This window comes from Cervus elaphus, chromosome 8 (assembly GCF_910594005.1).
Source record: "Cervus elaphus chromosome 8, mCerEla1.1, whole genome shotgun sequence".
Lineage (NCBI taxonomy): Eukaryota > Metazoa > Chordata > Mammalia > Artiodactyla > Cervidae > Cervus > Cervus elaphus.
The window spans coordinates 54,253,253-54,279,307 of NC_057822.1; the positions used below are offsets into that span (position 1 = coordinate 54,253,253).

A 26,055-nucleotide genomic window follows, 5' to 3' on the forward strand; every position below is an offset into this window, starting at 1 on the left:
CTGTAAGTAATCTCCATGAAACAGAGACGTTAAACAACACAGTCTCTTTACTCAAAACTATAACCTAATGACAATCAAAACCTTAATGCAATTTGAAACAATTTCTGTGTCAGTACTTTCAAAAGGAAATAAAAGTAGATAAAGATGGGAATAAGTAAGTAAAACACTAACTGTCTCTATGGAGATGGAGAGGCAGGAGATGCTTTTGGAATCTATAAATGAAAGGAAGGGCTAAGCAGTCACCAAAGAGTACAGCTGAGTGGATCTTTACAAACAGAGCTCTTAGGAATAGTGCCCACCACCCAGCACCAGGAGTTCAGTGTGATGGGTAAGTGAAGACTCACGAGACCAAGGAAGCCCAGTAGCTCAAAAACAACCCAAATGTTCCAAGTGACTTTTGGATAGCGCTACTCAAAGTATGGTTCAAGGACCAGAACTACTCAAAAGCTGATCGGTCCGTGAACAGCTATTGGTCTGTCTACACATGAGAAGAGACTTTGAGATAAGTTTTTGTAGCAATCTGGTACTTTGTCTGTTGAAACTAAAACCGTAAGTTGGGAACTTTTCCATGTCTTCTTTGATTTCTCCTAGTATTGATCAGCAACAGTCTGGGCGAGTGAAGAAGCTGGTCCTTCCCAGTGGAAGGTTTGACAATATGACTAAAGGTGGTACCCTCCTCCAACCTCCCGCGGGAAGAAGCACCTGTAAACAAAGCTTCCCACCAGAGGAGGCGGCAATGACCCTGTGAAGCAGTTGTCCATTCTTCAGCTTATGAGAGGCTAAGGGGGTGCCAGAAGGACTAAATCCAGGGAAGACGATAGGATTTCAAGCAGTCAATGGGACACTAAAACCAAGAGGACAAGTTATCAAGTAGAAAAATATCAAGAGAAGAGAAAAACATAGAAAAGAAGAATGAACTCAATGTGCCACTAGATTTCCACTAGAGGAATAAGGTGTTTCTGCTTTGCACAGAAAGAATGAATGCCCACCACATGAAACATTAAAAGCAACCTCTACTCCGTCTCTCAATAAGGAAGGGACACAAGCCCAACCAGGAAACAGAATTCTGCACCAGGAGGAAGCAGGTGGTTTACGACTCTCTGAGAAGGAGGAGGCCATATACTAACATGGCTCATGAGGGGACATATGTTCCAGAGGAGATGAAGAACTGGCCCACGCCAATCAAATCAGGGACCACAACCCACTTCTGATGACTCACTTGGGAACAAACTGAAATAATCAGATACTCAAAAAATTATAAAAACATGATGAAGAATGAGTAAAAATCTAAAAGAAAATTAATAGACTTAGGAATATTTTCATCTCTTCCTCCTTCATGCCTTAAAAAAGGAAACAAGTGTGAAATGAATAGGCTGGTAGATACCATCAAAAGGACTGGGGTGGGGATAGGTGACATGAGACATCACCAACACAAATGATTCTGTCAAAGGATGCAAGGATGCAGTTTTTAACTGGCCTTACCACCACTTTCACTGGTCAACCTGGAAACAAACAAGAAGTGGTACTGCTTTTAAGAATTAAATTCTGTTTCACAAGAAAGAATGGTTAGTGGCAGTGAAAGAGCAAAAACTTTCTCCCAAGATGTCAATATCCTCCTAAAGTTCTTACTGGAAAGAGGGAATCCTAAATAGTGAAAGATTTCACAAATTTCTGAGTGAAAAGAGCTAAGAGTCCATACCCAGAGTTCAAACAAATGATCTAAAAGGGGGTGAGAAACTCAATATAATGACTGTTTACAATATATACTGACAACACACAGCGAAAAGCGAACCCTTTAACGAATAGTAACATGAGCTGCCACTGGGGTAGGGGAAACATGAGGGGAAGGTACAGAAGCAGGTAGGGGCTAGGTCAAGCAGAATCTTCTGGGTCAGGCTTATATTTTAGCACAACAGAAACCATTTCATGCAATGAAACTTTGTATTAAAAAAATACCTTGAGGCAACAAAAATGGAAAAATAATACACCAAAACTGATGAGATGCAGCAAAAGTAGCTCCAAGAGGAAATTTTATAGCTATAAATGCATACATCAAGAATAAAGAAATATCTCAAATAAACAACCTAATATTACACCTCAAAAAAGCAGAAAAGTAAGAACTAAGCCTAACCTTAGCAGAAGATACAGTTTTTTAAGGAAACAATAAAGATTAGAGCGTAAGTAAATGAAATAGAGAACAGGAAAGGAACAGAAAATTGAGTTGGTTCTTCAAAAAAAAATAAACCAAATTGGCAAACCTTTATGTAGACTAACCAAGGAAAAAAAGAGAGTTCAAGTAAATAAAATTATAAATGAAAGAGGTATCAACAGATACCACAAAAATAAAGGATCATGAGAGACTACTCCGGACAGTCATATGCCAACAAATTAGACAACCTAGAAGAAATGGATAAGTCTCTAGAATCATGACTAGAAAATCTGAAGAGACCAATTACCATTAGGGAGAGTGATCAAAAACCCCAAAATAAAAACACCAGAACTGTTTCAAACTCGTGTGAAACAAAGAAGAGGAAACACTTCCAAACTCATTTTAACAGGCCAACATTACCCTGATACCAAAGCCAGACAAGGACACTACAAGAAAAGAAAACTACAGGTCAATATCCTTGATGAATATAAATGTCAAATTTTCAGTAAAATACTAGCAAACTGAATTCAACAGGTTCATACACAATGATCAAGTGGGCTTTGTCCTTGGAACACAAGGATGATCCAACATGCAAATCAATAAACATAATACATCACAGTTGATACATGTATCACATCTGAATAGAATAAAAGGTTAAGATCATATGATCATCTCAACAGATCCGGAAAAAGCATGTGACATGCAGGAGAATGAAACTGACAAAACTTAATTACCACTCACAAAAATTAACTCAAACTGGAATTGAAAACTTAAGTGCAAGACCTGAAATTGTGAAACTTCTAAAAGGAAACAAAGAAGAAAACTCTTACTAAACACTGGTCTTGGCAATGATTTTTTGGATATGACACGCAAAGCACAAACAACATGAGCAAAAATACACAAATGGGATTACATCAGACTGAAAAGTTTCTGCACAGCAAAAGAAATGATTAACAAAACGGAAGGCAACCCACTAAACAGGAGAAAATATCTGTCAATAGTACGACCAGTGAGGGGTTAACATCCAAAATACATAAACAGTTCATACAACTCACTCCCTCAAAAACCCAAATAATCTGATTAAAAAGTGAGCAGAAGACCTGAATAGGCATTTTTCCAAAGAAGACATACAGAGGGTCAACAGGCATATGAAAAGATGCTCAACACCATGAATCACCAGAGAAATTCAAATCAAAACCACAATGAGGTACCACCTCACACCTATCAGAATGGCTAATATATATATATATATATATATAAAACAAACACACACACACAAAACATAAGTGCTGGGGAGGATGTGGAGAAAACGGAATCCTTGTGCCACTATTGGTGGGAATGTAAATTGGTACAACCACTATGGAAAACAGCATGGAGGTTCCTAAAACATTTAAAAAAACAGAACTACCATATGATTCAGCAAAACCACTTCTGGGTATATATCCAAAGTAAATGAAATTACTAGGTTGAAGAGATATCTGCACTCCCATGTTCCTTGAAGCGTTATTTACAATAGTCAAGACATGGAAACAAAGTAAGTGTCTGTCTATGGATGAATGAATAAAGAAAATGTGTTGTATATATACAATTGAATATTGTTCAGCTAAAAAACAAGGAAGGAAATCTTGCCCCTTGTGACAACATGGATGAACTGTGAAGGCATTATACTCACTGAAGTCAGACAGAGAAAGACAAATACTGTGTGATCTTGCTTATACATGGAATCTCATAGAATCAAAGAGTAGATTGCTGGTTTGGGGGAGAAGGGGAAAATGAAGACATGTGGTCAAAAGGTACACAATTTCAGTTATTAGAGGAAGTGCTACGAATCTAATGTACAGTATAGGGTCTAGAGTTAACACTGTATTGTATTCTTACAAGTTGCTAAGAGAGTAGATCTTAAAAGTTCTCACCACATAGACACAAAAGAAGGTAACTCAAAAAAAAAAAAAAAATTAAACAGGCCAAGGCTTTGCTCCAGTTTTCGGTTTTACAGATCATTCTGGTGTCATTCTGCAGGCTAGCATAAGGGGGAAAGAGACCTGTTAGATATTGCTACAAACAGTCCTCAAAGGAAAAAAGGATCAGTGGCTTGCTCTAACTAGAGTCTCCAGGTGGACACAAAGAAAAGGAAGAAAGAGCTTGGCATGAGATATATTTTAGAGGTAGGGCTGATAGAAAATGGAATTCATGTGGAAGATACAGGAAAAGAAAATATCAAGGGTGACTCTTACATCTCTAGCTTGAGAAACTAGGTTGACAGGTGGTCCCATTTATTGAGATCAGGAAGTTTGGGTAGGAGGGTAAAATCAAGAGTTCAGTCTGGGGCATGCTTAGTCTGAGATGTCTCTTAGAGACTCACTTAGACATGACAAGCAGGTACTGGATGTGTAAGCTGGAAGACCAGGCAAGGGGAACTGACTGGAGTACACAGTTTAGGAGGCAAGTACATAATCTGAGACTCACTGTGACTCTCTTTTAATTGATAATATAGATGACTTCAAATAATTAAGCAATTGTCCTCCAGAAGAGCAAGTAGACTTATTTGGTAAGGTTCCAGACTACTGAGTAAAGAGGAATACATAGAGGAAGAATTCATCTCTGGGTAAGGAAGAACTTTGTTAGCTAAACCTCTGTGACAAAGTCCACAGGCCACCGCACAGAATGGTGAGCCTTCTATCAGATTCTGCTGTCCCTGGGAGGACCCTACAATAGATGGTCTATATGAGACTACGCTCTCTGTTACCTTAGATTCTCACATGCTGGACTTTCCCCCTCCATTTCTGTCCACCCAGAGCCTAGAACCTGCACAGCCAAAGGAAATGAGTGCACTGTGTGTTCAAAGGCTCCAGGAAGGGAGCCGGACACACTGATCTAATCGTTCTTTCTTCAGCTCCTCTAGGGAATAGGGAAGAGGCACTCCTCATGAAAGTGGAGTAGAAATAGATACTTCAGGGCAGGTCAGGGGAAACAGAAATAGATATTTCAAGGCACAGATCTAACTAAGGGCTGATGAACAGGATGGATGCAGTCAGATGACTGAAACATCCACAGGGGATTTTCTTCTTTTGATCATCAGGAAATCAAAGTTATTAATCTGATAGCTAATTAGCCAAGCAAAGTAGAAACATTTAAATCCCACTCTGGCAAACAAGTAAAAATTACTAATTAAAAGAGTCTTATCTATAAAACAAGAACATCTTAGAGATGAAACAGTTATGAAAATATCATCCTCCTCTTTCATGGACTCATCAGTTCAATCAAAAACCCACTGACAAAAGCAGTCCTAACCTGTCCAAGTTTGACTCAGACAGCACAGCTCTTCTGAACCTTTTCCAGGTAGCTGGGCACCACCTGTAAAAGCACATTCTCACTCAAAACCATCAATCACACAAATAGTTTTTATTAAAAGCACGAGAAACAAAGCATAATCCCTCCATTTGAGGGGTTGTTTTATGGGTAGGTTGCCAGCCTGTCTAAAAATATATACAGAAATCTAAATTCTTCAGGCTTCAGAGGAAGACTTCTCTTTTTTCAAACAGTTTTTTAATATTTACTATTATAATTTTTTATTTGGCTGCACTGTGTCTTAGTTGCGCCATACGGGATCTTTAGTTATGGCATGTGGGATCAAGTTCCCTGACCAGGGAGCAAACCTGGGCCTCCTGCATTGGAAGCTTAGAGTCTTAGCCACTGGGGCACCAGGGAAGACCCAGAGGAAGCCTTCTCTGGAGTGAAATCCAGCATTTCTTGGGGCCTTCCCTCACATTTAAGCAGAGGTAGGCTTCTGGTTGTGGTCTCCCTAAACTCAAATAATTATTCCTTAGGGAAGAGATAAGACTTTACAGCTTTTGGTGTCTTGGAGGAAAGCTCAAAGACCCTGAAGTACTCAGGAACTGTACTAGAGTTCTAGAAGCCAGGAATTGACTCTCGCATTGGCTGGAACCCCTTTTGATAGGTGCCCGTTCCTTCACGTGAGAGATGAGGCCAAGCTCTTCCTGGAAAACATTCCAGGATCCTAACAACTCTGCCTTCCCACAAAGAAGCTCTGTAAGCTTCATGCTAATGAGCCCACTTTGCTGACATCATCCTGTCCGTGGTTCACCTTCTTAGAGGAGAAAGGAACTTGTCTGGTGGTGACCTTACCTGTTTTTCCTGCTCCGCTTTCCCCAGTAATCAGAATACACTGATCTTTATCTTGATCTCTTAGGGATCTGTATGCTTCATCTGACAGGGCAAAGCTGTAGGGGATAATGGAAAAAAAAAAAAAAAAAGTCCTTACAATTCAGCTCATTATTATTCGTTTACCAGATATAACAGGCTCTTTAAGGGCCACTGATATGTTTCAGATAGAAAGCAGAAACACCACATTGTTCTTCTTCAAATTCTTCAAGTAAATAAATAAAGTTATTTATTCTTTGCGGCCCAAGTTATCTTCTCCTATGCATTCCCTACTAACTAAAATGGTATTGATATACTGTACACGATAAAAAGATATGCTTTATTTAACTCAGATGCTATATTTACAGCTTACTTTATTAGAATCCGGGCAACTAAGAGAACCAAGAAAAAAATTTACATCACATGTCCACAACTGGATAATGTTGCTATTTCCAGGATGATACACTGGAGTTTCAAAACACTGAGAAAAAAGTTTTTCAAAAGTTAGAAAATGTTATCAAATACTAAATAGCTGATACTACCATCACAAAACTGAAAACAGAATTATCACCTCCACAAACAAGTTGGTAAAAACTATAAGATCCAGCAGTGGCAGGTGGTCCTATAGGTTTGCCGTGGTTCTTGTCCAGTCTTGGGCTCCATGATGACAAAGGGCCCTCTATCAAGTAAGCTCTCATGTCGACCTTCCCTTCCTCAAAATCAACTAACAAGGTAAATTTGAGTCCCTCTAGCTAACTGAAAAATAATTTTGACAATATGATGCTGTCTTAAAATAGGTAAAGCTCCTCTTCTAATTCATTTATTTTGAGTCTACCTAACGTGAAGAATCGGAGAAGGCAATGGCACCCCACTCCAGTACTCTTGCCTGGAAGATCCCACGGACAGAGGAGCCTGGTGGGCTGCAGTCCACGGGGTCGCTAAGAGTCGGACACAACTGAGCGACTTCACTTTCACTTTTCACTTTCGTGCACTGGAGAAGGAAATGGCAACCTACTCCAATGTTCGTGCCTGGAGAATCCCAGGGACGGGGGAGCCTGGTGGGCTGCTGTCTGTGGGGTCGCACAGAGTTGGACACGACTGAAGTGACTTAGCAGCAGCAATGTGAAGAACACGCTAGGAATGCAAAGATAATTAAGATTCAGCCCTTCTTTGATGAGTTCTCAGCCAAAAGTAGGGGAGAGATACAAATAGAGGATAGATAAGTGCAAGGAAAAAGAACCACACAGGGCCCTCAGTAGGGTGGGGACTGGAGTTGGAGTATCTTAAGAGGTGGAAAAAACAGTCCTAAAGAATTAATCAGCAAGACAAAGGGCTTTGAGGTAAAAACAAAGGCCAAAATAACCTAGAGGTAGGCTAAGGTGTATGAGCAGTTGCTTGCTGCTGAAAGGCAAGGCCTGAGGAGAAATGCACTAGAGAGATGAAGTGAAGTTGCTCAGTCGTGTCCCATGGACTGTAGCCTACCAGGCTCTTCCGTCCATGGAATTTTCCAGGCAAGGGTACTAGAGTGGGTTGCCATTTCCTTCTCCAGGGGATCTTCCCAACCCAGAGATTGAACCCAGGTTTCCCGCATCGCAGGCAAACACTTTACTGTCTGAGCCACCAGGGAAGCCCAGAGAGATGAGCAGACTCCAAATCAGGAGAATGGAGCCACCCAGCAGGACTGTAAGCAGAGGAGGGTCAGGACCACAGAGTAGCCAGAGAGTAACTGGAGCTAAGACAGCAACACTTACTCTGCACCAGCATGGGCCCCAGGCCCTTCGTATTTAAGGATTATAAGTCTCACAAAGAAACTACGAGGAATATATTATTATTAGATGATGTAATATTTTCAGATGATAAAATCATGGCACAAAGTGAAGACAGAACTTGTCGAGGTCACACTGGCAGTATGACGCAATAGAACCCAAACTGAGCCCTGCTCCTGACCACTGGGACACACCACCTCTGTGTTCCGGACAGATCGCGGGTCGTAAGAGTACACTAAGAGAGATCCATCCGGAGGCAAGGAGCCCGCTGAAAGGCTGGGACACTTGGAAGGGTGTCAGTTCAGCCTTGCAATCACAGACTTGGGCTTTTCTTCAGAAAAGTGTGTGCCGCCATTAATATTGACAATGCACTCAGCACCTTCAATCTGCCAGGAGCTGAATCTTATGTGAACAAGGTACACTGATCTCTTTCCATCCGGCAGCCCTCCCTCCCTCCCCCTCAAACCCCTTCGGCCATCCCCTGAATAACCAGTGCTCTGCTCACCCCCAAGGATGCTCAGTGGCGTCATCCTCGTCCAGTGTTCCCTGATTTCCCAAGTGATAAGCAATCAAGCCCCTCTGTGTGATTGCATACTGTTGCTGTTTAATTACAAAGTCGTGTCCAACTCTCTGTGACCCCATGCACTGTAGCCTGCCAGGCTCCTCTGTCCAGGGGATTTCCCAGGCAAGAATACTGCAGTGGGTAGCCATTTCCTTCTCCAGGGGATCTTCCCAAGCCAGGGATGGAACCCTCATCTCCTGCATTGGCAGGCGGATTGTTTACCACTGAGCCACCTGGGAAGCCCCACTGCATCGTGGGACAGTGGAAAAAACAGTGAATCTGGAGGCAGAGGGCATCCCGGATGGACAGCATTCTCTGGGCCCCAGACCCACAACTTACCACCTAGAGGACCTGGAGCAAGTCACTCACCCTGGCTGAACTTTGGTTTCTCCAGGGACAAAATAAAGAAATGTAGCCCTGTACTTTAGCTCAGAAAATTAAATCAAACTGTATGAAAGCACCTTAAAAGTGACTAAGTCCTCAATAAACGTCTAATGTCTTTCTGTATTATAATCAGTTATGCAGACATCTTCTTCTCCCTTACCAGAGTGCAAGCTCCTGGGGGCACAGCCTTTCTGTGTCATTAATTTTCGTGCATTCCACAGAGCTATAAACATAAGACATCGTCTATACCAAAATATGAGTGAATGAATGAGTGGACCTTCACGTTTTGACAAAGCCCCTAATGGACTGAGCTCCATGAAGCAGGAAACTCATATCTCCTATCGCCTTCAGACAGGGAAGGAAAGCTTTACTTGGATTTCTTATTAGCCCCCTCCTCCCTCCCATCCCTCCCACTTCCAGACAAGAGTTCAGCAAAGCCAGTGTCATCTTCACCACTGGCAAGAAGCGCAGGAAAGCACGTTACGCCAAACACAAATGAACTCTTCCAATCATATATTGATATATTCGCTGACCTCTTCATGGATTAGCACAGGCCTTTCCCCAGGCTCCGAGTACTGCAAGTTAGCTTTATATATTATACCATCATTAGATCCCAAATAATACAAAATTACTTCTAACATGATTAACCATATGTGATTGTGACTGCACACATATATGCATGTATACACACACACATGGGCTCAGAAGATCACCAAATGACCCTGACATGGGTTTATTTCCCATCAAAACACCCAGGTGGAACACTGCATTTTCTCTTGTCTACCTAGACAGAATCGTTAACTGCTGTCCCCCAACCTGGGCTTGATGCATCTAGTGGGGAGTATATTTTAAGATAAAGGCTAAAAGGGATGGTTATTCTGTCAGGTCTCTGAAGAGTCAATGATTTCAAACTGTCATGAAAATTTACCAATTAAAGTACTCACACATTGGGAAAACTGGCCCGGAATACTAGCACATCCACTTTGAGCAGAGAATAATGCCATCTTACTTATTTCACATAAACACAAGATCTTGACTTCACTTAAAAAACAACACAGAGGCCAGGACACGAGCCCCCCTCCCAACCTCACTCTTTCTCTCTGGTGATGTTCACTCTTATTCCCTGTCTCTCTGGCAACTTTAGCACGTACCCATCACCACAGCCAACATTTGTAACTAAAATGAAACCACATGCCAGTCTTCCCAACCACTCTATAATTAAGGAACCTAAATAAATCTTTAGAGCAGTTTTTACTTAAAAGCAGTTGTGACCCATATGCTTCACATTATTTTGTGAGCATGTCAGCATTGTGATTTACCACACACAAAAATGAATGGTTTACTGCACTGTAATGATGATAACTTAAGGGGCAAACATGGTCTTCATCGCACCACATCAAGAGCAGGGCTTCATCTATTTCTTCTGTCCTCTACTTGAGCTCTAAGAATAGCGACAGCCTGACGTTTGAATGCAAGTCCCCCCTTCATTTCCAGATCAGCTAAACGGCTGTTCACTGAACCTTCCACCAATATCAAGCATGTTGCTGCACATTTGCAAACAGTTGTATCTATCATTTATAGGTTTTGGAAGCTAGATTTGGGGCTCATCTGTCATGCCCTGTCAGAGTAGAAGATTGTGTTGCATGTTCAAAATTATCTAGCCGGTATTCATGTTCTTTCACCATTTCTGTTCAGAATGGGAATCTCTGCCATGGTCCTGCTTTTGTGGGCATCAGGGCGTCCCTGCCCAAAACTCCAAGCTCCTCACCCTGTCATTTTCTTTCTAGGTTTCCTTCACTTACTTCAGGGAGCAGAAAAGATGGTGTGACACCAAATACACCACCCACCACCACCTAAAGCTTATGTTCTCCTAAAGTGAAGGTCGCTCAGTCACGTCTGACTCTTTGTGACCCCATGGACTGTAGCCCACCAGGCCCCTCTGTCCATGGAATTCTCCAGGGGTGGGGAGCTGTTCCCTTCTCCAGCAGATCTTCCCAACCCAGGGATTGAACCGGGGTCTCCTGCATTGCAGGTGGATTCTTTACCAGCTGAGCTAGCACGGAAGCCCACCCATGTTCTCCCAAGCAGACCCCTTTTTCTCAGTCCTCTGGCTCTCTTAACGAGGCACTTGAGGAATCATTCTCTAAAGCAGTCTAATCCATTCTGAAGACTTCTAGTTTGTCACCTCCTCTGGCCAAAGTGTTACACAGAACAAATTTTGTCTTAGGAAACTTTCCTAGCCTTAGATGACTGTTTCTACCTTTCTGTTTCTGTCTTTTTTTTCAGAAACTCTCAAAATGGTACTTCCTTTTATTCAATCCTGAATCCTAGAATACTTTCAAATCACACTAAGGAAATTCTGCTTCTGAATTTAACCCTCTTAAAACAGTTCCGTCTCAAAATTCTCATCCACATTGAGACCTACAAAACTTAACTATTTCTCCACTTTCCAGCTCTGATTCACCTCTAAAAACAACATGCTTTTAAAATTAAGCAACAACAACAAAATAAAGTGCTTTCTAAAAAAATTCCTAACCTCTAAGTGTGCCACCAACTTCTCACTTCATATTAAATCTGATTAAGGACTAGGGTTCACAGCAAGGACATGCAAGAGAAGGAAAGAAAGAAAGGGAATTATGTGTGGTGTATTTTGCACAGTATCCTTGAGGTCTGTTTGTTTATTTGCTGGCTTTTAAGGAGAAGCACAATGCTGGCCTTTCTTGTAAAATACTATTGCAGACATCTGTACACCTATAATTGTCTCATATTCTTAAGTCAGAAACATTCACTTGCTTGAAAAATAACACTGAGTTAAATTAGTGTTATGCTCTTCTGTGACACATGCATCCCACATCTTAAGGAAAAACTTCAGGGAAAATAAGTTTTTATACTTGTTACAAGTAACTATAGCTTTTCATCCTGGAAAGCTTTGTTCCATCCTTGCCCTATGCCATGTTTTCATAATTCTCACAGTATCTCAAGCTTTTTCATTATTATCATGATTGTTACAGTGACATGTGATCTGTATTATAACTTTTTGTTTCATATTGTTTATTTAATGTATGTACATTTTTTAAGATTTAATACTATTACATACTTTACTATGAGACTATTGTATAGTGTATACATAACTATCATATACACTAAGAAGCCAAAAAAATTTATGTGACTTGCTTTATTGAGATAGTCACTTTACTAAGGTAGTCTGGAACTGAACCCACAATATCTCCGAGGTGTGCCTAAAAAAGCACAGTAAATTAACATATTTACAAAAATACATTTATTCATTCCTACATAGCAACAACATTGGTAAGCATTCTTAACAATCCAAGAGAAGGCAGAATGAAAGTAAGCCTCTCTTCAAAATAAGTAGCAATGGGCATATGCATGCATGCGTGCGTGCTAAGTTGTTTCAGTCGTGTCCGACTCTTTGCGACCCTACGGACTGCAGCCTGCCAGGCTCCTCTGTCCAAGGTTCTCCAGGCAAGAATACTGGAGTGGGTTGCCATTCCCTTTTCCAAGGGGACATATATATACTATGAAGTAAAAAGGAAAGATTATGAGAAAGAAAAAAAGAACAGAATTGGAGGGAGATAGATGGTAAATGGACCTAAATGATGGCAAGGTTTCTGAATTTTACATAAAGCAGTACAACATTAACTATGTATGGATCTTGAAAACTTTAGCATATACATTATACCATGAACAATCACAAAATAATAACACAAAGAGGTATAAAACAACAAAAGAATTAAAATGGAATTCTAAAAACAAATTCAAATTATCCAAAAGAAGGCAAGAAGAAAAACAGGGAACAAACAGAAAGTATATTATTAAATGGTAAACCTAAATTCAAGCACATCAATAATTACACTAAACGTTAATGGACAAAATACTCCAATAAAAAGGCAGAGTATGTTAAAATGGATAAAAACACAAAATCCAATTTGATGCTTTCTATGGAAGTCAAACTTAAAATATGAAGACATGGATAGACTAAAAGGAAGTAAGATGAAAAACATACATACATACATATATATATATATACACACACACACACATATACACACACACACCATGCCAAAACAACTGGTCAAAAAAAGAAAGAGAGAGAAGTACATTTCACTTTCTTTTCTCTTTATTCATTTAAACTCAAAGAGGTCCCTAGTTGTCATCTCAATGAAAAGAAGGCTGTTATGCCATGGCATAACATATGGCAGATTAAAGGTGAAACTTCATTAACTTCAATCATTTTTTAAAAAATATTTATCAATACTTACTTTTTAAAGTTCATATGCATTCTTATATCCTAAAAGGCTTGTTTCCATTAGGTACAAAACAGAAATCTCATCAGGGATGAATCATTTTAAAATGACATCTGTTCTGAAGTGACACAGTTAAGGCATCAAATAAAGCTCAAAAGTCAGGTTTTAAAATAAGACATAACAAATGGGCACAAAAAGGTTCTTCTTCCTCTCTAGAATTACACTGGCTTTCAAAAAACAGACTATAGAGTATTTTTGCAAATTTTCACAGACTGAGTCAACCTCAATGTACACTAGGTCTCTCATTATTTTTTAAAGAGTCACTCAAAAATACATTCTAGACAGTCAAACATAATCACGAAAGGGACAAAAACCATAGTATTAGAATGTTTTGTGTGAATAAAATGGTTTGTAGGTATTGTAACGTTCTAAGGACTAACAGAAATCCCTGTGTAATTAGGCAAGAAATTCTTCTCCTCAAGTACTAGAATTTACAAAGCTCTTTAATTCATCAGTTCACGTGCTAGATATGCAATATAATCCAGAACAAACAGCAAAGAGCACTTAAGGGCTAGTCTTCTTTCAAGATTTTAGGAATTTTATTTACAATCCTCTTGCGATGGAAGAAGCTCTGAGGCATGCTCACATTTTCCCAACCCCATGGACCCGACCATTATCAAAATTACGATGGAGTTCCTCAGTTCTACTCAGCCCAGGGTCAGTTGGCTGAGTGTCCCCCGACAAAACAAACAGCTTCCTTCTCCTGGAGAGGGATGTGAGGGTGGACTGAGCCAAGGGGTGGCTCATTTCCAAAGGTGAACTGTAAAAGCCAGGTGCTGAAGACACACATTAGTAAGTAAGTAAGAGGTTTAAAAAGACTAAATTATGTCAGGAATGAAAAGGACTGGACTTAAGATATGAAGGCCTTGAGGAGGAAACATCTGCCTTCAGGGCCTAGAAGCTGCTCTTTAGCACTAGCAGTAATCCCTTGTGCTGTTGAGGACTTCCTTCTGCAAATGGTGTCCGGAGCATGAGAGGCCAGCGGGGAGAGCCCCTCGCAGGGCCAGCATCCTGCCTGGGACTTGGCAAGCAGTTAAAAGCACAGAGGCTGACTCCACTTTATCAGTCTTTGCTGCTGAAGGGCCTTATCTCGCAAATTAATGAAGTGTGGTTGGTGTCTTCTATCTTGAACGAGGTCCTCTAACAACTAATATGGAAGAGTACGCGGAGGTTAGGGCAAGAACCTCCACAAGGGTGAGGTTCCCAGGCACCCCCAAGCTAAGGGGCATCAGAGTCACCGTGAGGGTGCTGGGAATAAAGATGAAGAGAATGTCTTTTAACAGCTTAAAATCGAACAGGAAAGACATTAAATCCCCCCAAAAAAGAGGCATGGAAGAACATTAAGGTGCATAATACTATTCATACAAGAGGAATTCCAGCTGAACCACACTTATTTCTCCCTTCTAATCCACTCCCACTCTTAAAAAAGATTCTATCTAAAACAATGACACAATGTGACAAGGTTCATTCTACACAGAATCCTGAGTTCTGTGTAGAGCTCTGCATTTCCTATATTTTTTGTATCTAACTTCTACCATTACACAGGATATCCTTTCAATGAATATGATAAAATAATAAACAGCACAAGCAGTAAGCATTCTGGCCTGTCTTCTCCGGTTTTCCATTGACTTGTAAATAGATCTGAACAGATTTCCTCATTAAAAAAAAAAAAGGTGTGGGAGAAGGTAAGAAACATATGATCAATCCCCTAAAAAGGAAAACGGGGGGCAGGGAACACAACTTCTACTGAGAAAGGTATATCACAGAAGACAGGGATGTAACATCAGAACCCTGAGGCATATGCAAGGACAGAGGCTGGGAGAACACAGAAAACAAGGAGGAAATTGTGTTATTTCCTCTGTCCAGAAATTAACAAAACACACCTGATTTGAGGGGGGAAAAAATCAGACAACTGAGCTCTTAATGCAAATTCAATAAGCCCTCAAAGTATTTTTAGCATCTCTTTTAAGAAAAGAATACTAACAAATAACCTTTTGTTACCCAACTCTCATAAAAGTAAGGACACAGCTATTTATCTACAAAAATAGCCTTTTTTGCTTAGGGTAAATATAATTTAAACAAACTCCCAGCACAATTGTTTCCAAGATTTTTAGCAAAATAGCTTATTTCAAGCAACTTATGGCTTCCCTGGTGGCTCAGTTGGTAAAGAATCTGCCTGCAATGCAGGAAACCCGAGTTCGATCCCTGGGTTGGGAAGATTCCCTGGAGAAGGAAATGGCAACCCACTCCAGTATCCTTGCCTGGGAAATGCCATGGACAGAGGAGCCTGGTAGACTACAGTTCATGGATTGCAAAGAGTAGGACACGACTGAGCAGCTAAACCACCAACAACCAACATCATGGTTTTTTATGACTTTATTATAGGAAACTCAAACTTCGGGTTAAAACTACCTATTCCAAGAGACAAAATGTGGTCCACTGGAGAAGGGAATGGCAAACCACTTCAGCATTCTTGCCTTGAGAACCCCATGAACAACAGTATGAAAAGGCAAAAAGATAGGATACTGAAAGAGGAACTCCCCAGGTCGGTAGGTACCCAATGTGCTAAGGGAGATCAGTGGAGAAATAACTCCAGAAAGAATGAAGGGATGGAGCCAAAGCAAAAACAATACCCAGTTGTGGATGTGACTGTGATAGAAGCAAGGTCCAATGCTGTAAATAGCAGTATTGCATAGGAACCTGGAATGTTAGGTCCATGAATCAATGCAAATTGGAAGTGGTCAAACAGGAGATGGCAAGAGTGAATGTCGACATTCTAGGAATCAGCGAACTAAAATGGACTGGAATGGGTGAATTTAACTCAGATGACCATTATATCCACTACTGTGGGCAGGAATCCCTTAGAAGAAATGGAGTAGCCATCATAGACAACAAAAGAGTGCAAAATGCAGTACTTGGATGAAATCTCAAAAACGACAGAATGATCTCTGTTCATTTCCAAGGCAAACTATTCAATATCACAGTAATCCAGGTCTATACCCTGACCAGTAATGCTGAAGAAGCTGAAGTTGAACAAGTCTGTGAAGACGTACAAGACCTTCTAGAACTAACACCCAAAAAAGATGTCCTTTTCATTACAGGGGACTAGAATGCAAAAGTAGGAAGTCAAGAAACCTGGAGTGACAGGCAAATTTGGCCTTGAAGTACAAAATGAAGCAGGGCAAAGGCTAATAGAGTTTTTCTAAGAGAACACACTGGTCCTAGCAAACACCTTCTTCCAACAACACAAGAGAAGACTACACAAGGACAACACCAAAAGCAGATTGATTATATTCTTTACAGCCAAAGATGGAGAAGCTCTATACAGTCAGCAAAAACAAGACCGGGAGCTGACTGTGGCTCAAGTCATGAACTCCTTATTGCCAAATTCAGACTGAAATTGAAGAAAGTAGGGAAAACCACTAGACTGTTCAGGTATGACCTAAATCATATCCCTTATGACTATACAGTGGAAGGGACAAATGACTAGATCTGATAGACAGAGAGCCTGAAGAACTATGGACTGAGGTTCATGACACTGTACAGGAGGCAGTGATCAAGACCATCCCCAAGAAAAAAAAATGCAAAAAGGCAAAATGATTGTCTGAGGAGGCCTTACAAATAGCTGTGAGTAGAAGCGAAGCAGAAGGCAAAGGAGAAAAGGAAAGATACACCCATGTGATTGCAGAGTTCCAAAGAATAGCCAGGAGAGATAAGAAAGTCTTCCTCAGTGATCAATGCAAAGAAATAGAGGAAAACAATAGAATGGAAAAGACTAGAGATCTCTTCAAGAAAATCAGAGATACCAAGGGAACATTTCATGCAAAGATGGGCACACTTAAGGACAGAAATGGTATGGACCTAACAGAAGCAGAAGATATTAAGAAGAGGTGGCAAGAATACACAGAAGAACTGTACAAAAAAGATCTTCACAACCCCAATAATCATGATGATGTGATCACTAACCTAGAGCCCAACATCCTGGAATGTGAAGTCACGTGGGCCTTAGGAATCATCACTACAAAGAAAGCTAGTAGAGGTGATGGAATTCCAGCTGAGCCATTTCAAATTCTAAAAGATGATGTTGTGAAAGTGCTGCACTCAATATGCCAGCAAATTTGGAAAACTCAGCAGTGGCCACAGGATTGGAGAAGGTCAGTTTTCATTCCAATCCCAAAGAAAGGCAATCCCAAAGAATGCTCAGACTACCACACAATTACACTCATCTCACACGTTTGCAAAGTAATGCTCAAGATTCTCCAAGCCAGGCTTCAACAGTATGTGGACCGTGAACATCCAGATGTTCAAGCTGGTTTTAGAAAAGGCAGAGGAACCAGAGATCAAATTGCCAACATCCATTGGACCATCAAAAAAGCGAGAAAGTTCCAGAAAAACATCTATTTCTGCTTTATTGACTATGCCAAGGCACTTGACTGTGTGGATCACAACAAACTGTGGAAAATTCTTAAAGAGATGGGAATACCAGACCACCTGACCTGCCTCCTGAAAAATCTGTATGCAGGTCAGGAAGCAACAGTTAGAACTGGACTTGGAACAACAGACTAGTTCCAAATCAGGAAAGGAGTACGTCAAGGCTGTATACTTTCACCCTGCTTATTTAACTTATATACAGAGTACATCATGAGAAATGCTGGGCTGGAAGAAGCATAAACTGGAATCAAGATTGCCGGGAGAAATATCAATAACCCCAGATATGTAGATGACCCTACCCTTATGGCAGAAAGCGAAGAACTAAAGAGCCTCTTGATGAAAGTGAAAGAGGAGAGTGAAAAAGTTGGCTTAAAACTCAACATTCAGAAAAGTAAGATCATGGTATCTGGTCCCATCACTTCATGGCAAATAGATGGGGAAACAATGGAAACAGTGACAGACTTTACTTTTGGCGGCTCCAAAATCACTGCAGATGGTGACTGCAACCATGACATTTTTAAAAGATGCTTACTCCTTGGAAGAAAAGTTATATGACCAACCTAGACAGCATATTAAAAAGCAGAGACATTACTTTGCCAACAAAAGTCCATCTAGTCAAAGCTTTGGTTTTTCCAGTAGTCATGTATGGGTGTGAGAGTTGGACTATAAAAAAAGCTGAGCGCCGAAGAATTGTTGATTTTGAACTGTGGTGTTGGAGAAGACTCTTCAGAGTCCCTTGGACTGCAAGGAGATCCAACCAGTCCATCCTAAAGATCAGTCCTGGGTGTTCATTGGAAGGACTGATGTTGAAGGTGAAACTCCAATACTTTGGCCACCTGATGTGAAGAACTGACTCACTGGAAAAGACCCTGATGCTGGGAAAGATTGAAGGAGGAGGAGAAGGGGACAACAGAGGATGAGATGGTTGGATGGCATCTCATCCAACTGACTCAGTGGACATGAGTTTTGAGTAAACTCTGGGAGTCAGTAATGGACAGGGAGGCCTGGCATGCTGCAGTCCATGGGGTCGCAGAGTCAGACACTACTGAGCAACTGAACTGAACTGATCCCAAGAGAAATTATTCCCATGACCTTCCTAATTGTCCTTAGGATTTAATATTTTATTCATTAAGAAAACAGAATGACTTCAAGTTCTCAAAATGCTGATTTTTGAGATCAGTGTTCCCTGCTGACCAGAAGCCTAAAAATGTGCCACCTCATATGCCATTCTGTGTGTCTTTGTGTAACACTGAAACACACATTCTGATTTAAAGCACTTCACATCCACATGCCAAACAATGAAGACTGTTGGGTAAAGTTAACCTTTCAACATTCAAACGTCACGCATTCTGCGTCATCTAACTTTGACAGTCCCCATTGTCAGGTATATACACAGGATACAATGACATGAGGTGGGGTCTCAGCTTCCCTACGGTAAGAGGGAGGAAGAGAAACACAGGGCCAGCTATCCACACTAGAAGATGCTGCACCCTGCCTGGCACCCCGTACTGAAGAAGTGCAGAGAAATCTGGCTGCAGTCAACATGGAACGCAGTGAGTAGAGATGGCCTCTGAACAGGAACCCCAAGTACACCTGCTTTGAAGTTTAAAAAAAAAAAAAAGCACAGAGGAGAGGGAGTGGGCAGCAGTGAAAGCTCTGAAGAAGTTGTTAGCTTTCCAGCCTAACAGACCTGGCAGAAGCTGCCCCTTATACAGAGCCCACAGGATCTAAATAAAGGACTGAGAGGCCAGATGCGGCTAAGATTGCATGCTACAGAATCAAGCTCACAAATCGACTCCCATCTGAAGAAAGAGATCCACCACCATTTCATAGAGTGGGTACAGAATTCAGGGAAATCAACAAATATAGGGTTGGCCAAAAAGTTCATTCAGGTTTTCCCATAACATCTTACAGAAAAAACCTGAACGAACTTTTTGGCCTATCCAATATTAAGATTCCTGGTTACAAAGAGATACATGTACATACATACATACACACAGACAGATCACCGTGTACATACAATGCAATTGCCTGAGCTTATGTATAGTGCTGTGAAGAAAAGAAAGTGAATTGGCAAAATAATAATAATAATGAAACTTCCTGAAATTAGCTAAATTCATATCATTATATTGTAAGGGAAGAAACATCTTGGGAAATAATTTTAAGAGAATTTAGTACTCGTTAATTCAATAAGCATTCTATGTGCCATGGAGTGTTTCAGGCAGAGGAATATAAATGATGTCATCCCCACCCTCAGGTTGCTCAGTTTAGAGAAATCACATACTATCTAATGAGACAATAATTCTTTCATTTGAGGACATGTCACATGGTCTATGTGGCTTACTTTAAAAACAAGAAATCCATTTCCTAAAGCTTGAGGGATGCCGGTACTACAAAGAAAATTTTTATTTGATTCTTTCATGCAGGTACTCAGTATACCCTGCAACTCTACCCCTTTCTCTCCTCTCCATCACTAATTTTTTATTGCCTTAGATGACTTCCTCATTTCTGGCCTGAGCTTTGTTAACTCTTAAAGGGGTTTTCTATATCCAAGTAAGACACTTTTCACAAGCCATCTTGATACAACACTGTCAAAAATTGAGGCCATTTTTCATTGACATGACTTCCTCCCCTGATCTCGTTGCACCCAGGTTTAACCTCTTGATTTTACGTGTTTCTGTGACAAAGCTTTTCCCCCAAATTTGTTAAGCTCAAAGCTAGGTGGTATCGCTTCTGTGTTTCAAAGCTAAGGTCCTCTGGAGCACCGTGGTTTTAAGTGTGATGCATTTGTTTTGCACGGGCACCAGACACAAGCACTGAACACACGATGAGGGCCTCAGAGGTGCGGGCTGAGCTGGAGTGAGCCTAAAGGGCGCTGCCGGCCCACCATCCACCAGGTTAACATGTACCTATTCCCATAAGGTTTACAAATTTAGGACAAAGACAAGATGTAGAAGCCTTTCTTCTGAATTTCCAAACAGGGGGGGAAAAAATTACATGGTCAAATCCATGTCTCAATTTTAAAAAGAAACTTAAGATAAAGGGAGGAAATCAGAGGATTATGAAACAGACCATTGAGACAGAAGCCCCCTCAGGGAATGAGTAGGCTCTGGGCTTGGGGTGACTGACAACCATCTCTGAGAGGCTGACCAAGGATGACTACTCTTCACTTGGGTGTGGCTCCCAGACAGATCTCACGCCGACTCCCTCCTTTACCTCTGCTCCCCTTCACAAGGAAGGGGCTTCAACAGTAACATAAGGCAGGCTCGTAAGATGCCAGAAAGTCTGCTCTGTACAGTATTTGGTTAACTTTTATGTGTGTGTGTGTGTCTTATGCTAAAATATCTGCCTTTCAAAAACGGCTTCAAAGTGGCCACGTAAGAATGGGTAAACCAAAAATACCATATGCCACTCTGTCTGTAGGCTGGCTTCCCCACAACCCTCCTCCTTTTAAAACGCGAGCAGGTCACTCCCTCCACCACAAGCTTCTTTGGCCCACACTTGAGACAGGGGATGACGAAGCAACAATGCTTTGAGCTACTGCCAGAGGAAGATTTAATGCTGATACTCACAAAGTGCCCTAACACTCAGAAAGGGGTCTGAAACAACCCTCATTATTACTTCAGCACACAGAAAGCACAGCTCCAGAATGGACTTAAAACACAGCGCATGCAAACATCTGCTTTCAAGATTCTTAAGCTAGGTCACAGTGTCTGCAAAGTGGCCACAAGGAAATGACTGCCTTGAAATGCCACATAGACAGACGACACGGATATTTGAGAGAAAGATGCAGATCTGCAAGCAGGCAGTTAGTATCATTACCATGTGACTGAAGGACAAAAAGTCATCTGATAAAGACTTTGTCCTAAAAAACTAAACTTTGAAATACTAAGAAGAAAGTTCTGGAAGCCAGCAGAAATCCTCCCAGATGAGCGGAGTAGGGACAAAAGATTCTGATGAGATGAGACCATGCCCCCAGGCGCTCTGGATACAAATACTGGGTCCCTAAAAAGCTATGCACGGGGCCAGGGTATGTTTTTATTACAGAGTATAAGCTCAAGACTCAGGAAGATCTCCTGGAGTAGGAAATGGCAACCCACTCCAGTACACTTGCCTGGGAAATTCCATGGACAGAGAACCTGGTGGGCCACAGTCCATGGGGTCACAAAGAGTCACACCACTTAGTGACTAAAATATGAAGCACTTAAAAATGTCCTTCATGTATATCCCTACTGGTTTCTGGCCCAAGGGGTCAAAATCAGGCAGGTCACCCACCCAGAATCCAGTCTCTAAGGGCTTTATTTCTCACTGGTGTGCTAAAGAAGCCAAGCCCCTCCCGGGAGCAAGATGAGGTATGTCTCCTGTTTTATCTCCCAGTCAGTTCCTCTTCTGCCCTCACTGTACCCACCACTCTCTTCTGGAAACCCTCAGTGATTCCCATTGTTCAAACACAGCATTACCTACAAACCTACAAAAATCCCATCTATATATCTATTGTGTCCTTAACATGTGGTTTAAATTTCTGGAGAATTTTTTTTTTTGCTTTTCTCCCTTGAGAGCAAAAATTATGACTCATCATCTCAGTGGATGATACACAGTGTATGGTCAGAATAAATTTGTGAAATGAATCCTAACATAGTCTTCTCTCCTAGTCATGTAAGAAATTGACAGAATCACTGTATGGCATTTTCAAACTCGAAGTTTACCAACTATTTGTAACTAAGTTAGAGAGAAATTAAAAGAAATGTTATTCAGGTATGCACATGTGAGTGCACATTCACATCTTTACAAAGAAAGAGACTTAACGGATTTAAAATACTCAGAGAAGAAAGTTAAGACTAAAATCCTCTGCTTTAGAAAGACAAGGCATGATTATATTTGCCCTGGTAACACTCTAGGACCTTGCTATTACATTTCTTGAACTAAGAGGCAAAAGCAACCAGAGTCATTTCCAGAACTGCCTGATGAAAAGATCCTGCTCCTACTGCTTCTCAGAGCCCTCAACTGATAGCCCCACCCCTCTCCAAAATATGTATAGTCCCTCTGCAAGGACCCCCTTGAGCAAATGATCATGTTTATCCTAACATGCTTCTCAGATTCTGCAGCCAGTATCTATCAAGAGGGTACAACCCACCGAGAGCCACGTACCCAGCATCAGAGGACACATAGATGAAAATGAGGCTATCCTTACCATCCAGACCATCAAGTTCAAGGCTCCCCTCCACAGCCCTGACTCTTCAGAGTCACCCAGCACAGTCCCCTTCAGCCCCCTCAGCAAAAGACTCCACTGGAAGAAGGAATGGAGTTTCACTGCTCTGGAATTTATGTTCTTCAGAGCAGGGTTTCTACAGCAAGAAAAGCACTGGGCCAGGCAGAGGTGGGGTGCTCAAAATATTTGTCAGATGAATAAACCAGTAAATCTTCAAAGACTCCACACATCAAATCTCTGAGATTTAAACAGGTTACAAGACTACTTAGAAAAGCTACAGTTCACAACCCTCTGTCCCTTTTTCATGTGTCTTTTTTGCCATTGAGACCTATCGTTCCTAAACTGACTGTTTAAGGTTAAACACACACACACAGACACACACACACAAGATTGCTCTCTCCAGATACATGTACTTCAAACACCTACTAACTGAGGAAATATCAATCTCTGCAGTGATGCCCCAGACCCAAAGACCAGGACCATCCCTATATCCTTCATGGTTTTCTAAGCACAACTGTAAACTAGTTCCAGTCTAAAGAACCTTCTATTTGTCATGTCTGTAGCCCACAACTCTCCAGAGAGGAAGCAGCCACCTATTTAAATGAGTCTTGGTTTGCTTCCTCGATTTTCATAAAATAATGACAAGCTTATTTCCCAATTAAGGTGCTATCTTTCCCTGTCAACAGAGTATGTGTATTCTGGGCTCCTTCCAAAGAATATCATCTCTGTCAGCAGACCACCATTAATTCAAAGCCCAGTTATGAAAAAACTGAAAACAAATAAAGGAACACATAAAACTGTCACAGATAATCACCTGAGGGAGAAACTGCCATCCATCTGTTCCTTGTGTTTCTGAATCAAGCCAAACCATCAATGACCTAGGTACCTGTATTGGTGGTTCTCAGCCTTGGACACACGTTAGAATCACCTGGGGAGCTGATGCCTCGCTACCCTTCCCCACCCTCCACAGATGTGATGGAATTCCGTGGGGGCCCTGTGGAGCAGCCAAGGTCAAGTAATCGCTGACTTCAGTGTCTCACAGACTTGCTTTTGCAAAACTGTGCTTTGGTGTTATGTCCTCTGCTTCTACTTACTGACGTGACATAAAAAGCAGCCATGTAAAATTCACTTCTTTATTTTCTGCAGAGAAATTTTGGGAGGTGTTGCTCAAGATGCTATCCTTCACTTCCTAAGTCCCGTAAGACTTCAAAATCTCTTTTAAAACTAACTGGCAAGGAAAACTTTTCTCTTGAGTAACTCAAGTACTTTGATCTTGTGTGCAAAAAGAATTTTGTAACTGATCATATTCCCCTTTTTGTTTTGACCACCAGGAAATGAAAAATCCAAGTTCAATAACCATAGAGGACAGCATGGTATTAACTTTTGCTTTGGTCTCATTATTTCTGTTTCCTTTGCTTTTTTTCTATTTTTTTTTTAAAGCAAAGGAAAGGTTTATTACAAGGCCAAGCAAAGAGAACAGGTGGCTCATGCAAAAAAAAAAAAAAAAAAACCCCAACCTGCTCTGGCTTTTTGAAAGCTATCATTTTAAAATATTGACTGTAAAAAAAAAATAATAAAATAAAATATTGACTGTAAAACAGTAAGCTGCTTTCAATCAATTTTCAACGTGAGGAGATAAAACAATTAGTTCCCATTCATACTCTTCACATATCTTTAAATGTATATATAAAGCTGATTCACTTCATTGTACAGCAGAAACTAAAAGCAATCATATTCCAATAGAAAAATTAGATAAAAGACCAAACACTGACATTGCTGTGACTAAAATCCATGTATACATGTAAAGTTCTTTGGGTTTTTTTTTTTTTTTTTTGGAGGGGGGGAGGATAGACAAGTAGGTAGATAGACAGACCTCCCTCAAAATATATGAGCTCAGGTAAAATATAGCTAAGAATGGCAATTTCCCAGAAAATTTTCATTTATTCATTTAAAACTGTAACATTCTAAATTCACAAATCTAGAAAAACCTTCAGTGTGCAAGCAGATGGACATAAGTTTATCGGAAGTAAAAGACTACAGTTTAAAAATCATAGCAACACTGAGTCAAGAGAACCTCAAGACTACTGCCCCACATCATGTTATGTAAAGAGAAACTCTGAATGGGTGACTGTTGGCATGGATTCTGTATCTGTTCATTCCTAATTCTATGTTTTCCCCTAACCCATCACCCAAACACCTCAAAACTGCCCATCTCTTCTGAAAAACTCCAATATTCTCCTTTCTTGCCAAGTCCAAGAGGACTCTTTCCTTACACGCTTTTATGGAGATGCTGAGAAATGAAGTGTGTGCTTGTGAAAATGTACTATCCCATTCACTAAGATTTCCAGAGTATAACAAACAAATTCTGGTCACCAGTAACTCAAAGAGAGTTAATAGGACTCACTTCTTGAAAGTTATCTCTATAAAGAGAATTGGAGAAGATCTGCCTTGTTTTCCATGGAAATAAGACCTTTCAGGTACATCTTTACACTGACACAGAAAAGTTTGTCACAAGTGCCCAAATGACAATGAAGTTGGAAAAGGGCAAAACCAGACTTTAAATCTAGATATGTTAACTAATCTTCAACTTCCCTAATTTAGACTGTGACCTCAGAAACTGAAGAATCAAATCGTCCCATATACACCTTGTTCTGTGCTTAATCGCTCAGTTGTGTCGGACTCTTTGCGACCCCATGGACTATAGCCCACCAGGCTTCTCTGTCCATGGGGGCTCTCCAAGCAAGAATACTGGAGTGGGTTGCCATGCCCTCCTCCAGGGGATTTTTCCCAGTCCAGGGATTGAACCCAGGTCTCCCGCATTGTGGGTGGATTCTTTACCATCTGAGCTACCAGGGAAGCCCAAGAATACTGCAGTGGTTAGCCTATGCCTTCTCAAGAGGATCTTCCCAACCCAGGAATTGAACCAGGGTCTCCTGCATTGCAGGAAGATTCTTTACCAGCTGAGCTACCAGGGATGCACATATAAACCTATTTATTCTAAACAACTGAACCAACTACCATTTTTAAAAATCAGTAACATTAAAAAATTTTTTTCTAATGAAAGTTTT

The 26,055-nt window shown here is 40.9% G+C and overlaps 1 protein-coding gene across 4 annotated transcripts in view; it reads right to left on the reverse strand.

The window, feature by feature from the left end:
* The window catches only part of MYO1B (myosin IB), a 188,322-nt gene that overhangs the window by 86,957 nt on the left and 75,310 nt on the right, over positions 1 to 26,055 (reverse strand). For all 4 annotated transcript variants that reach the window (XM_043910537.1, XM_043910538.1, XM_043910539.1 and 1 more), the window contains one exon: positions 6,296 to 6,390. In XM_043910537.1, coding sequence (XP_043766472.1) covers positions 6,296 to 6,390 — 95 coding nt within the window. The remainder of the gene's footprint in view (positions 1 to 6,295; positions 6,391 to 26,055) is intronic.